Consider the following 14,146-nt stretch of genomic DNA (forward strand, 5'->3'; position numbering starts at 1 on the left):
TTGAATGTGCCATTGAATCACAATATGTGTTGCTTTGAGTTCCAAATCACCACTAGCTCCTGTACGCACCCAGGCAATTGTACCTTCCTTGCCATTTTCATGGACTTTAGTATCTTCAATTGTTGTGACAGTGCACTCCTCAACTGAATCACAATATGTGTTGCTTTGAGCTCCAAATCACCACTGGCTCCTGTACGCACCCAGGCAATTGTACCTTCCTTGCCATTTTCATGGACTTTAGTATCTTCAATTGTTGTGACAGTGCACTCCTCAACATCATCATCATTATCACCGGTCACACAGATTTTATAATTTGTAGAACCTGCAGACAATTGCTGAAAGAAAGGAAATATTCAACTTTAAGTAGGGTACTTGGTTATATTATGGCTTTCAAAATACCAATGTCATTATCACCAGTCACACAGATTTTATAATTCGTAGAACCTGCAGACAATTGCTGAAAGAAAGGAAATATTCAACTTTAAGTAGGGTACTTGGTTGTATTATGGCTTTCAAAATACCAATCCTAAAAGGAATCACTTTTGCTTACTTAAGTAAGTACCTAACTAAATTATTTATTCAGTAATTTTACAATCACTCTCACTAGTTTATAGTTTCACCTCCAAAGAAGCAGGCATTCTAGTATTTAAACCTGTAAGATCCCAAGATAATTTATCTTTCATAGATCAAAGTACCTACTCAATAGTTCCACATTATCTTTGACATCAAAGAGGGAGGGAGGATATTGATTTTTCCATCACAATCAAATTGCAGGACAAAGCTAAATGTAATATGTATGTTCAGTAGGTAGTCATTCTAGCAAGGGCTAACAACCAGAGGGTAATCTCTCTGGTAATAATTCAAAAGCCATGACAATGAAAAATAAAGCTCCTTTAGCATTTACAACCCTAAACAGAGATTTGGAGTTATTAAAAACTTGTATACTTCATACGACAGTAACAGATCATTATACAGTGGTAGCAACTTTACAAATAAATAATCAAGTTAACCCTTTGAGTAATAGAAAACAAAGTAAGACAATAAAATCTATAAATTATGATTTACTTGATGAATATTTGACAAATGGAAACTGGGATGATGTTATGAACCTAAATGATGTCAATGAGGCTACTGCAGGAACAAAGTAAGACAATAAAATCCATAAATTATGATTTACTTGATGAATATTTGACAAATGGAAACTGGGATGATGTTATGAACCTAAATGATGTCAATGAGGCTACTGCAGCATTTAATAACAAATTAAAAGCACAAATAAATAATTCTCTTATGACTAAAACAATAACAACAAACAAATTAAAACCTATTAAACCGTGGATAACTACAAATTTAATAAAGTCGATTTTTGGTAGTAATTTCCCTTTGATGTAACTTCTAAACAAGTACTACCTTTCTTATCAAAGTACCTACCTAAATACCTACCCAACACCTCCACTCTATCAGTCTTCAGAGAAGGAAGAGGGACATCGATTTTCCCCTTGACTGGGAGAGAGTCTTACCTGGAGTTGATCCGCGGATATCACATTGAATGTGCCACTGGAGGAGACATTAATGATGGAATTTACCGGCAAGGAAGACACCACCGAGGACGGGATACCATCGACCACGGTACTCACGGTTTCAATCGTTTCGATGATGTTGTGTTCGGAAATGTCATGCTTCCTATCGGCTTCGTTCGACGATAGAGCATCGTTCATGTCCGTGATAACGACCTCAGACGACGATTCCTCACTCATTTGTTTATCGTTTCGTTCGCCGCACTGATAAGAACACAAACACCACACTAAAAACCCTTCACAACACTTCTAGCCTCGCCGCCTCGCCGCGCGGCGCCGTTGTGTACGAGCACTAGGGCTAGCGAAAATGAAAACCTCTTAAAAACAGCAAAAAACCTCCACCCTTTATTTGTGTTAATCTGGCAACATTGGTTTCACAAAATGCAGTTTTTGGGGGAAGTAACAAATAAAATGCATTCACCAAATCTACCACTTTTGCCGTCTTTACGCGTATTTTATTTTGTGGCAACGTTGGAAAAAAGTGAAAATTTTTCCATTTCGTCCATTTTTTGTATTTTATTATTCACTTTGTCATCAGGATTTTGAATCATTTGGGTGCCAAAGTATCCAAATTCCTCGATAGAAATGTAAGTGCTGTCGTATTTTAGTGAAACTTAGACTAGGTAAGTACCTACTGTCGTGAAAAAGAATGAAATAAGAAGTTGAACGTGTCAATGTAACAGTTCTTGATGAATCACTGATGTTAAATTAAATAGCGGTCTGTACTATTGGTAAGTACCTATACATATAAAATTTGTTGTGTGGTGACTGTAGCTAGTTGTGTCAGCTCTGATGATCAAAGGTAGGAACACACCACTATCACGTCACGTGAGCTCATGGGAAGTCAGAAAGATGTGGCTCAAAGTTCTCCCATAATATAGAAGGTGATTTCGTTCATGATAGCTACACTGCCTTCACGTGAGGGTAGTGTGTTTTTACCTCTAGAGTCCTGTTCTAATTACAACTCTATTCCCCCTACAGGTAACTCACATTATCTTCTACGAAGGTGCACTGTCCACAGTGGAGAAGGCAAGGAAATTTGGAATCCCTCTTGTGTCAGTGGCGTGGGTTAGCGCGTGTAAGACCTCTCGTCTTCTATTGAGCTCTGAAGCGTTTCCTCCCATTCACATTGAAGACTATATGGACAGTATTAAACAGAATAAGGTGTGTGTGTAGGGGCCCTCAGTGTTGTGAATTTGCAAAAGAGGTTAATTTGTGAATTTGCAAAAAAAAAAAAAAAAAAAAAATGATTTCATAGTTTAACCCTACTGCAAAGTAAGATACAATGATGTAGAACAGATTTGGTAACCCTGTAAAAAAAAAGAGGTTAATTGACTTCCTGTTAAATGACAAGATGGTTTTAACCTGGGATAACTTTTTTTTTACTCAATTTTTCTTGAGCTTGAATGTGAAAACTTTTTTTTTTTCCAAATGGTTTGATAGAGAGATTGATCTCTAACTACGGAGGTCTTATACCGAAGGCGAAGACAGGCTAGGAGAAAGCTAGCCGTTTCGAGAACGGACCTTATCTGTTTACGAAAGAGTTCGCCCCAGGCGGGAATCGAACCCGCATCCTAGCGCTTAATTTGACATCCGCAAAGTGCATCCTTTCCTTTTTCCTTTCCATTTTTGATACGAAAGGAAAAGGAAACCGTCGTTTTATTTCAAAAAATACAAAAATGGAAAGATAAAATTAAAAGTGTTGAATTTCCAACTTTTATTTTTCACCTTTATTAATCTCATTTTCTTTTATCCTATGCTTATGCTCTCTGTAGTTCAAGTGGAAAAAGTGTTTTATGTACTTATTTTTAAAAGCATTTCCAAAGGTGATAGAATACAGGTAAAGGTAATCTACCCCATTTTAGGTAGGTACCTACATCATAAAAGTTTTTTTGTGATTAACTATCACATGAATGTGTTTTTAAGTTAACAGCTACCATGTATCTCAGTGAAGAATCATTGAGAAACATTACAATACGAAAAAACAAGCGCAACTTCAGACTAAGCACAACAGAGGACCATAGGATCATATCTTTCAACACAGAAACTGTGAGTCCAACTTTTCCGCAAGAAGTTTATCCAAGAATTGGTGAAGCTGGTAACTTTGACAATCTTCCGATTCCTGTGATAAATGATTACGATGAACTCAACTCTATTCTTCAGAGAGAGTCGGAACAGAGGAGTGTGTTCCAGCAGGATGCAGAGACACTGTTACCTATGGTAAGTTTGTTGTCTCAGTCCTAATGTGAAAGCCTTGAAGTTTCAAGTAATTATAGCACTACAGCATTAGTTAGTAGATTTATGTAAGAACACTAGGAACTAGGAGTTTCTGCATTGGTTTCATATGTTATATTTTGGTACCAAGTAAGTACTGAAGTCTACTCAATAAGGCTAGTAATATTGTTGATCCCTGAGACAATCTTTGCCATTTTACAACAATAATGTGTCTACATAACTTGTTTTTTGTTTAATAAATTTCAGGAAGGAAATCTCAAAGCATCACCACCAAAACAAAGAAAACTACGTTGTAGAGCTAAAAAAGATTTAATGTCAATTGCAGAAGAAAAAGTAGCAAGCCAAATAAATGTACATAACACAAGAAGCAAAAGTAAGTTTTCCTCTGACGTCTGAAATGGTCAATTCAATCAGTACTAAGTTCTCAATTTTCTGGTTTCTGGGTTATAATATGATTGAGCTATTGTGTACATTTTTTTTTTTTTTTTTTTCAATGACTATCAAAATAAATTTAGTGAGTACTTGTGCAATTCCATACATACTATCATGTGGTTCGTTCCCGGAGCGGCTCACTTTCTCCTCTCTTCTTCGGACCGATAAGACCTTAGCACGTAAAGTTCCCTCTATCAAACATCTTAAAAAGAATCCCCATTAATGCATTAATTTCTTCCAGGATTTCCGCGATGTCATAGACCGACTCAGATCTCAAACCAAACCTAGTGCAGGTCGATCCGACCGCGCTACCAAAAATATCCCTAGTAAGAGCATCGAACTCGGACCTTCCATCAGGAAAGCCGCCACTCCCTCCCTGTTAGCTGTCAAGAAGCGGATCCACTTTAGGCGCTCTTCCTTGCCGAATAAGTTGAAGAATAAGACCCCGGCCTGTAATTCCCCACGTCCCCCTATGTTGGGGAAGAGAGTGGAGTCTGTAGATTGGAAATCCGGATCCGACATGGTGAGTCAGAGTTGATTAAGAATGAGATTGAATTACATAAATGAATAACTTTCAAAGAAAAATATGACCAATGGATAAAATCGGAAGGAGAAGGGAAAAAATGGCAGCCTTTAGTTGAAAACCCCAATATTATAAATTCCTGTGATAAATGATTACGATGAACTCAACTCCATTCTTCAAAGAGAATCAGAACAGAGGAGTGTGTTCCAGCAGGATGCAGAAACACTGTTACCTATGGTAAGTTTGTTGTCTCAGTCCTAATGTGAAAGCCTTGAAGTTTCAAGTAATTATAGCACTACAGCCTACAGCATTAGTTAGTAGATTTACGTAAGAACTCTAGGAACTAGGAGTTTCCGCCTTGGTTTCATATGTTATATTTTGGTACCTACCAAGTAAGTACTGAAGTCTACTCAATAAGGCTAGTGATATTGTTGATCCCTGAGACATTCTTTGCCATTTTACAACAATAATGTGTCTACATAACTTGTTTTTTGTTTAATAAATTACAGGAAGGAAATCTCAAAGCATCACCACCAAAACAAAGAAAATTACGTTGTAGAGCTAAAAAGGTTCTAATGTCAATTGCAGAAGAAAAAGTAGCAAGCCAAATAAATGTACATAACACAAGAAGCAAAGGTAAGTTGTCCTCTGACCTCTGAAATGTCAATTCAATGAGTACTAAGTTCTCAATTTTCTGGTTTCTGGGTTGTAATATGATTGAGCTATTGTGTATTTTTTTTTCTCTTTTTTTTCTTCAATGACTACTTATTTTCGTTAATCATTTCCAGGTGATTGTAAAACCCCAGCTCCACCTCAAGGACAGACCAGTAAACCCCCTGGTCATGTGTCTAACGAGGCATCTCCTACGCCATCCCATGAAACCATTGAGTTTCCATCATCAGACAATGATCATATTAGGTCCCGAACAGACTCAAGTGAAACATTCTTTGACCCTGTGGAACCCAATGAACAGAAATGTAAACAAATTGAAGATTGTATACCAGAAAAAGATGTTACTAACAATCCCAATGACTCTTCAGATAAAATATTGACAAATATAACATATAGGAACAAACACAGGACAATCTTCAATGAGTCCAGCTTGGTGGAGGAGGCACCCAATAAAGTTTACACTAAATCTATGTCAGATATTTTTACTGATTCAACATTTGCTGATAAGAGTAGAAAGTCCAAAAGTATGGATGGGCAATGTAGGCTTGATGACCAAATTGGAGCCTTTACAAATCCCTCTAATCAAACCAGTACTGATGCAACTAAAGGTACAAATGTTGAAGCATCACAAAGTGAAGACAAGAGTGAAAGCACAAGTGTGAAATCAGGAACTAAAAGTAAAAATACTGACTTGAAATCTACCATCAAGGCCATTAAAAAGAAGAATGAAGGCAAGGAAGACAAGAGTGTAAACAAAAGTAAATATTTTCTGAGAAGTAAACTATCAGATCATGACAGCAACATGTCAAATGAACATGACGTTAGTATCAGTAAACAAAGTACTGAGCCAACCATTGATAAGGACAGAAATCCAAGTGATAAGAGTAGCAAAACTATTAGAAATGTGAATCAAGTTCAAACTGATAAGGAACATGAGGCACAAGTGTGAAATCAGGAACTAAAAGTAAAAATACTGACTTGAAATCTACCATAAAGTCCATTAAAGAGAAGAATGAAGGCAAAAAAGACAAGAGTGTAAACAAAAGTAAATATTTCCTGAGAAGTAAACTATCAGATCATGACAGCAACATGTCAAATGAACATGACATTAGTATCAGTAAACAAAGTACTGAGTCAACCATTGATAAGGACAGAAATCCAAGTGATAAGAGTAGCAAAACTATTAGAAATGTGAATCAAGTTCAAACTGATAAGGAACATGATGTGGACGAGCAGATTGCTATTGAAAAATCCAAGAGGTGTGACCAAGGAAATCAAACTGATGTACAAGAAGTAGAATATTTAGGTAAGTTTAGCTTATTTAGGCACTTCAACATCATCAGGTTTTAATACAGCCTACAAAAGTAGATTTCAGAACCAAATGGTTAATTTCAAAGGATACTTATCTCTTATACAGACATGTACGCTTTCAAGGTCTTGAATATGGATATAGGTACATTTAAAAATTGAATCAATGTGTCATACTTAGTTGAATCATCATGTAGAAATTGAATCATTAGGATTTTTCAAGTCTGTTCCTGTTGCTTTGTGAAGAGTGAACGAAACATACTTCTCCTCTTCCATGACATGATAAGTTATAACACGTTCGATATTACTCCTAATTTTAACTCTTACCCTCTTTCAGGTACATCACGAATCGACGAAAATTCCCCTAGTCAATGGAGTCACAGATCTACGCGGCGCAAAAAGAAACAAACTCCCAAACCCAAAACTCCCTCTATAGACTCGAACCCCATTGTCCTTCTAAACGACTGTGACATAGTACATATCTCACCCAAACTCACTGATAGGGTGTGCAATGCTGAACCTTTCCACAGCTAATAATAATAATAATATGTTCTATTGTTTTCCTCCCACAGATACGTCACCCCATATGAAGAAGACTCGGAGCACATCTACAATCTGTCCTCGATCGAAATCTCCCTCTCTTTAGATCGCCGGCGTAAGCTGCTCCTTCGCCGTCTCCTCTTTCCCCATCGCCCCGTCAGGGACTCTACAGAAAGCGCCTCGCCGTCAGACAACAGCTTCTCGCCTGTTCAGTTGACACCGCGGTGTAGCGAGTTTTAATACCTACAAAAGTAGATTTCAGAACCAAATGGTTAATTTCCAAGGATACTTATCTCTTATACAGACATGTATGCTTTCAAGGTTTTGAATATGGATATAGGTACATTTAAAAATTGAATCAATGTGTCATACTTGAATCATCATGTAGAAATTGAATCATTAAGATTTTTTCAAGTCTGTTCCTGTTGCTTTGTGAAGAGTGAACGAAACAGACTTCTCCTCTTCCATGACATGATAAGTTATAACACTTTCGATATTATTCCTAATTTTAACTCTTACCCTCTTTCAGGTACATCACGAATTGACGAAAATTCCCCTAGTCAATGGAGTCACATATCTACGCGGCGAAAAAAGAAACAAACTCCCAAACCCAAAGCTCCCTCTATAGACTCGAACCCCATTGTCCTTCTAAACGACTGTGACATAGTACATATCTCACCCAAACTCACTGATAGGGTGTGCAAGATATTCAAAAGTGACTTGAAATCCCAAATGTATTTCATGTTCCAGGTGTGGTAGCTTATGTTGATATTCGACTTGATGGGAGTGATAAGAGCAGAGGCGTCATCAGGATTTTGAATCATCTGGGTGCCAAAGTATCCAAATTCCTCGATAGAAATGTAAGTGCTGTCGTATTTTAGAGAAACTTAGACTAGGTAAGTAGGTACGTCTGTCGTGAAAAAGAATGAAATAAGAAGTTGAACGTGTCAATCTAACAGTTCTTGATGAATCACTGATGTTAAATTAAATAACGGTCTGTACTATTGGTACCTATACATATAAAAATTGTTGTATGTTGACTGTAAGTAACTAGTTGTGTCAGCTCTGATGATTAAAGGTAGAAACACACTACTATCACGTCACGTGAGCTCATGGGAAGTCAGAAAGATGTGGTTCAAAGTTCTCCCATAATATAGAAGGTGATTTCGTTCACGATAGCTACACTGCATAATATAGAAGGTGATTTCGTTCACGATAGCTACACTGCATAATATGGATTTCGAACCTTCGTTCCTCAATCAAGCTTCTTTTTAAAAAAGTAGCATGCCATTCTGTCCACTACCAAAGAAAGGTACATTCCCTATCGTGTTAAATATAGCCTAACCCTCTTTCCACAGATATCTTCCAGTGAACTGCCCGCGTCTAAACCGCAGCGGCGAAAAATCCGCAAGCGTCGCCTGTATGAAGATCTGAGCACGTTAGAAGACCCTCTATCATCCGTCAAGAAAACCGCACCCAAGCGCAAACCCCTGACGGATGCGAAAAAACTGCCCACGGTAGAACAAATATTCAACGCGCAGAAATACAGCGATGTGTATGATGAGAAGGCGAGTCGAGAGGAGGCGGAAATGAACGAGAGCTCCCGATCGTCTTCGTATTGGTTCGTAGGGAAGAAGGTGGAGGGGAGTAAGAATCGGGGGGACCCTGTGAGCCGGTCCTCTAAACCGGGTATTGTGTGTACTGGGATTAATGCTAAGTAAGTGTCTGAATTTTTATTTTGATTTTATTTTAAAAGTACCTACTTGTCAAAATACCTTTCCTTACTCAGAATTCAGCTTTACTAATAATGTGTTACTTAGGTATGTAGTTTTTTTCCAAGTTGCTGTGTAAGTTTTTTGTGGCAGCTATTACTACTATTACTGAAGGCCAGTTATTGTCTTATGAGGGGTGACGGCCAGGAATTGAACCTGGACCTTCAGCACACCAGGTCAGTGGTAAACTACAAAGTTTGCTCTTTATGGAGTCATTTCATTAGATTTTACTGAGGTAATGTCAGTTACTTCTTTTGTCATCATTTGCCAACTTGTCTGGATGGATGTCTCTGTAACTATGTGAAGGTCCATATAGACTAGAAATACAAAAAAAAAGTTCAAAGTTATTTTCAATTAATAACTTCTTAAAGTTTTAAAAGGTATTTTCAAATTACCACAAGATAAGTTAATATGTTGTCTTTTGAATCTTTCCAGGGATATCAAAAGTCTGTACTCATATATCACAGAGCTTGGCCACTTCATTATAGAGCCTAGAGTTAGTTCTCGCACCACACACGTAGTGGTAGAAGGACCCAAGAGAACACTCAATCTACTCAAGGGTATTGTGCGAGGATGCTGGGTAGTCAAAATTGATTGGGTAAGAAAAAATCGGACTGAAAACAATACTTTTCTATAGCATACTTAGTGAGCCAAAACCAAAACTTTACTGTTAGGAGATTTTTAATTTTTAGAATGAAATATACCTTTTATCCTGCCCGAATGGGGCTGAAAAGTCCCTTTACCACAGCAGTCTGGTATAACACTGAAGTTTTGTCGGCAAAAATACCGTTTTTTTTGTCTGTTCCTTTTGGGAATCGAACACATGTTAAAACGGAATGTATGATTTTGGTCTGACAGTTTTTCTAGAATTTCAGGGAGGGAAAAATTCTCCAAGGTACCTCTTAATATTAACGTTTATACTTGGGTCAATCAAGGTATAACACTGAACCTTGGCTCGTATTTCCAGGTGCACGCTTCATACAACGTGGGTCGATGGCTGTACGAGCAGAGATTCGAACTCACGTCCTTCTCTCCAGCAATCCAGGTAAGATTGAGTGAATGGTTTTTTCTGGTCTTTCAGGAGAAAGGGATGCATTTTTACCTGATCAAAATTGGTAGTAGCATAAGTACATACCTGGTGCGAATTATTCCACCCAAAAGCTAATTAACTGAATCGATTCCCTCAGAAGTCAGATAGTTCTAATAAGAGACGTTCAGTAGTTTATTGAATACTTCCATTACTGTTAAAGATGAACCATTTTAATTCCCTTCTTCACAGCGCTGTCGCATGGAGCGACAAACGTTCGGGTCCCTCTACGCTTTCGATCTCCTGTCCAAATTCGGTTCGATCTTCGTGTCCAAATCGTCCAAACCACCCCGCGCCGATCTTCAGGAGTTAATAGTCCTATGCGGAGGACGCCTTAGTCCTTCAATGCGCGCCGCAGACCTTATATTAGGCGGCGAAGTCACCTCCTCCTTTGACAGCAAATCTACATTTGACACAAACTCTACCGTTGACACGAAATCTACAGTTGTTCCGAAACAGACTGTGGTGACAAGCGTTTGTAAAAGTTGCAAGAAGAAAACCCCCATGAGAGTGAGGAATTTCGGGAGCTTTGAAAACGAAGAGGAGGATGATGATGAAGATTTTGTGTCCAATGATGTGTCTAATCTGAGTGGTATCAAGAGACTAGGAGTGAGGAGTGAAGGAAAGGCAAAACAGCAGGGAGACACTGGAAAAATTATGGAAGGTAACAGAGTTCTCTTTTCCCCTCTATAGAGTAGTGTGGTTTCACTTTGATAGCTCAGTGGTCAAGTATTTGACTGGTAATCAGGAGGTCAGAGGTTCGAATCCCAGCCAAGGCATGATTTTTTAAAGAATTTTTAAACTGATAATTTTTACACTATTATTCTCATCTGTTCAGTCGAGAATTTGACCAAATTTATTTTGTGTTCCTATGTCTTATGCTAATATTTAATCCCATAGTATTCGAGCGGATTTCGAACGCCATTTCGACAGTTTCATTTGTCCATAGAGGGTGGGTTTTGAGTCAGCTATATGTGATACATTCCTAGGGTGTATCATGCCCATGATTAATTCACCGGGTATGGAGTTGATATTCAAAAGTGACTTGAAATCCCAAATGTATTTCATGTTCCAGGTGTGGTAGCTTATGTTGATATTCGACTTGATGGGAGTGATAAGAGCAGAGGCGTCATCAGGATTTTGAATCATCTGGGTGCCAAAGTATCCAAATTCCTCGATAGAAATGTAAGTGCTGTCGTATTTTAGTGAAACTTAGACTAGGTAAGTACCTACTGTCGTGAAAAAGAATGAAATAAGAAGTTGAACGTGTCAATCTAACAGTTCTTGATGAATCACTGATGTTAAATTAAATAACGGTCTGTACTATTGGTACCTATACATATAAAAATTGTTGTATGTTGACTGTAAGTAACTAGTTGTGTCAGCTCTGATGATTAAAGGTAGAAACACACTACTATCACGTCACGTGAGCTCATGGGAAGTCAGAAAGATGTGGTTCAAAGTTCTCCCATAATATAGAAGGTGATTTCGTTCACGATAGCTACACTGCATAATATAGAAGGTGATTTCGTTCACGATAGCTACACTGCATAATATAGAAGGTGATTTCGTTCACGATAGCTACACTGCATAATATAGAAGGTGATTTCGTTCACGATAGCTACACTGCATAATATAGAAGGTGATTTCGTTCACGATAGCTACACTGCATAATATAGAAGGTGATTTCGTTCACGATAGCTACACTGCATAATATAGAAGGTGATTTCGTTCACGATAGCTACACTGCATAATATAGAAGGTGATTTCGTTCACGATAGCTACACTGCATAATATAGAAGGTGATTTCGTTCACGATAGCTACACTGCATAATATAGAAGGTGATTTCGTTCACGATAGCTACACTGCATAATATAGAAGGTGATTTCGTTCACGATAGCTACACTGCATAATATAGAAGGTGATTTCGTTCACGATAGCTACACTGCATAATATAGAAGGTGATTTCGTTCACGATAGCTACACTGCATAATATAGAAGGTGATTTCGTTCACGATAGCTACACTGCATAATATAGAAGGTGATTTCGTTCACGATAGCTACACTGCATAATATAGAAGGTGATTTCGTTCACGATAGCTACACTGCATAATATAGAAGGTGATTTCGTTCACGATAGCTACACTGCATAATATAGAAGGTGATTTCGTTCACGATAGCTACACTGCATAATATAGAAGGTGATTTCGTTCACGATAGCTACACTGCATAATATAGAAGGTGATTTCGTTCACGATAGCTACACTGCATAATATAGAAGGTGATTTCGTTCACGATAGCTACACTGCATAATATAGAAGGTGATTTCGTTCACGATAGCTACACTGCATAATATAGAAGGTGATTTCGTTCACGATAGCTACACTGCATAATATAGAAGGTGATTTCGTTCACGATAGCTACACTGCATAATATAGAAGGTGATTTCGTTCACGATAGCTACACTGCATAATATAGAAGGTGATTTCGTTCACGATAGCTACACTGCATAATATAGAAGGTGATTTCGTTCACGATAGCTACACTGCATAATATAGAAGGTGATTTCGTTCACGATAGCTACACTGCATAATATAGAAGGTGATTTCGTTCACGATAGCTACACTGCATAATATAGAAGGTGATTTCGTTCACGATAGCTACACTGCATAATATAGAAGGTGATTTCGTTCACGATAGCTACACTGCATAATATAGAAGGTGATTTCGTTCACGATAGCTACACTGCATAATATAGAAGGTGATTTCGTTCACGATAGCTACACTGCATAATATAGAAGGTGATTTCGTTCACGATAGCTACACTGCATAATATAGAAGGTGATTTCGTTCACGATAGCTACACTGCATAATATAGAAGGTGATTTCGTTCACGATAGCTACACAGATTTGGTAACCCTGTAAAAAAAAAGGTTAATTGGCTTCCTGTAAAATGGTAAAATGACAAGGTGGTTTTAACCTGGAATAACTTTTTTTTTACTCAATTTTTCTTGAGCTTGAATGTGAAAACTGGTTTTTTCCAAGTGGTTTGATAGAGAGATTGATCTCTAACTACGGAGGTCTTATACCGAAGTCGAAGACAGGATAGGAGAAAGCTAGCTGTTTCGAGAACGGACCTTATCTGTTTACGAAAGAGTTCTCCTCGGGCGGAAATCGAACCCGCATCCTAGCGCTTAAAAGTCAGACACTAGGTACCTTTTATGCTAACTAGGCTGTATTTTGCTATGTGTACCTCAGTACCATTATTTTATTTTATTTCGTTATTTTCTTTCTTTCATCATTATTTTCTATTATTATTGTTATTTTTTTTTTTCATTCATTCCTCAGGATGAACTATTCAAAACCGTATTACGTACGGTAGCTAAGGACCTGGACGCCATTGTATCCTCCAACTCAAGTCCTGAAGAGATCGAGGTTCCTCTGTCCATCCTCATTCTAAGAAAGTAAGTTACATTGTGACGGTTCACCCGTGATTAAGGACCAAAGTTTCGCTATTTTTAGGGCTCAACAATAGAGAGTTTTTTGCAACCAAAATTAGCGTCCCGTTAATTGAACTCTTTAACGTTTTCAAGTCAATGGTAACCTTCTGGTAGCGTTCTTCGGTGATCTGAAATTATTCGATGGAAAAAATTAGGTGGATTCTTATGTTAAACGTTGGTAGAATCGTTGGAAGCTCACTTGTGCAACCCATAACCGCTATACATGTAGCCCTTGCTGATGTCCAATTCGTTATAGCTGAGGAGGTATACGAGAATGAAAATAAAAAGGGCTATTTTCTCAATAGAAAACAGTTCAGAAGATGGTTCAATCTAGTTAATGGCCTCAATCCTCAAACTTGTGTTCAACCAATCTTCCAAAATCTCAAGTATTTCAATCAATGAGTTCCGTAGTAGTTGAAGATCTTTCAAAATTCCAAAGTACCTACTTGGGGATCTTTCAAAATTCCAAAGTATTTGGGGATCTTTCAAAATTTCGAAG

The 14,146-nt window shown here is 37.8% G+C and overlaps 2 protein-coding genes across 2 annotated transcripts; both read left to right on the forward strand.

The window, feature by feature from the left end:
• The first annotated feature begins 1,958 nt into the window (after positions 1-1,958).
• On the forward strand, positions 1,959-10,628 carry LOC113465290. Its single transcript, XM_026823234.1, has 9 exons — positions 1,959-1,976; positions 2,559-2,741; positions 3,504-3,797; positions 4,486-4,767; positions 8,646-9,004; positions 9,495-9,657; positions 10,027-10,104; positions 10,339-10,543; positions 10,606-10,628. Exons 1-9 carry the CDS (start codon positions 1,959-1,961, stop codon positions 10,626-10,628), a joined length of 1,605 nt encoding a protein of 534 aa, XP_026679035.1.
• Positions 10,537-11,388, forward strand: LOC103508717. Its single transcript, XM_026823237.1, has 2 exons — positions 10,537-10,810; positions 11,222-11,388. The coding sequence occupies exons 1-2, from the start codon at positions 10,651-10,653 to the stop codon at positions 11,350-11,352; spliced, it is 291 nt and encodes a 96-aa protein (XP_026679038.1). The 5' UTR covers positions 10,537-10,650; the 3' UTR covers positions 11,353-11,388.
• Positions 11,389-14,146: the final 2,758 nt, after the last annotated feature.

Source organism: Diaphorina citri, unplaced genomic scaffold (genome assembly GCF_000475195.1).
Source record: "Diaphorina citri unplaced genomic scaffold, Diaci psyllid genome assembly version 1.1 scaffold426, whole genome shotgun sequence".
Classification (NCBI taxonomy): domain Eukaryota; kingdom Metazoa; phylum Arthropoda; class Insecta; order Hemiptera; family Psyllidae; genus Diaphorina; species Diaphorina citri.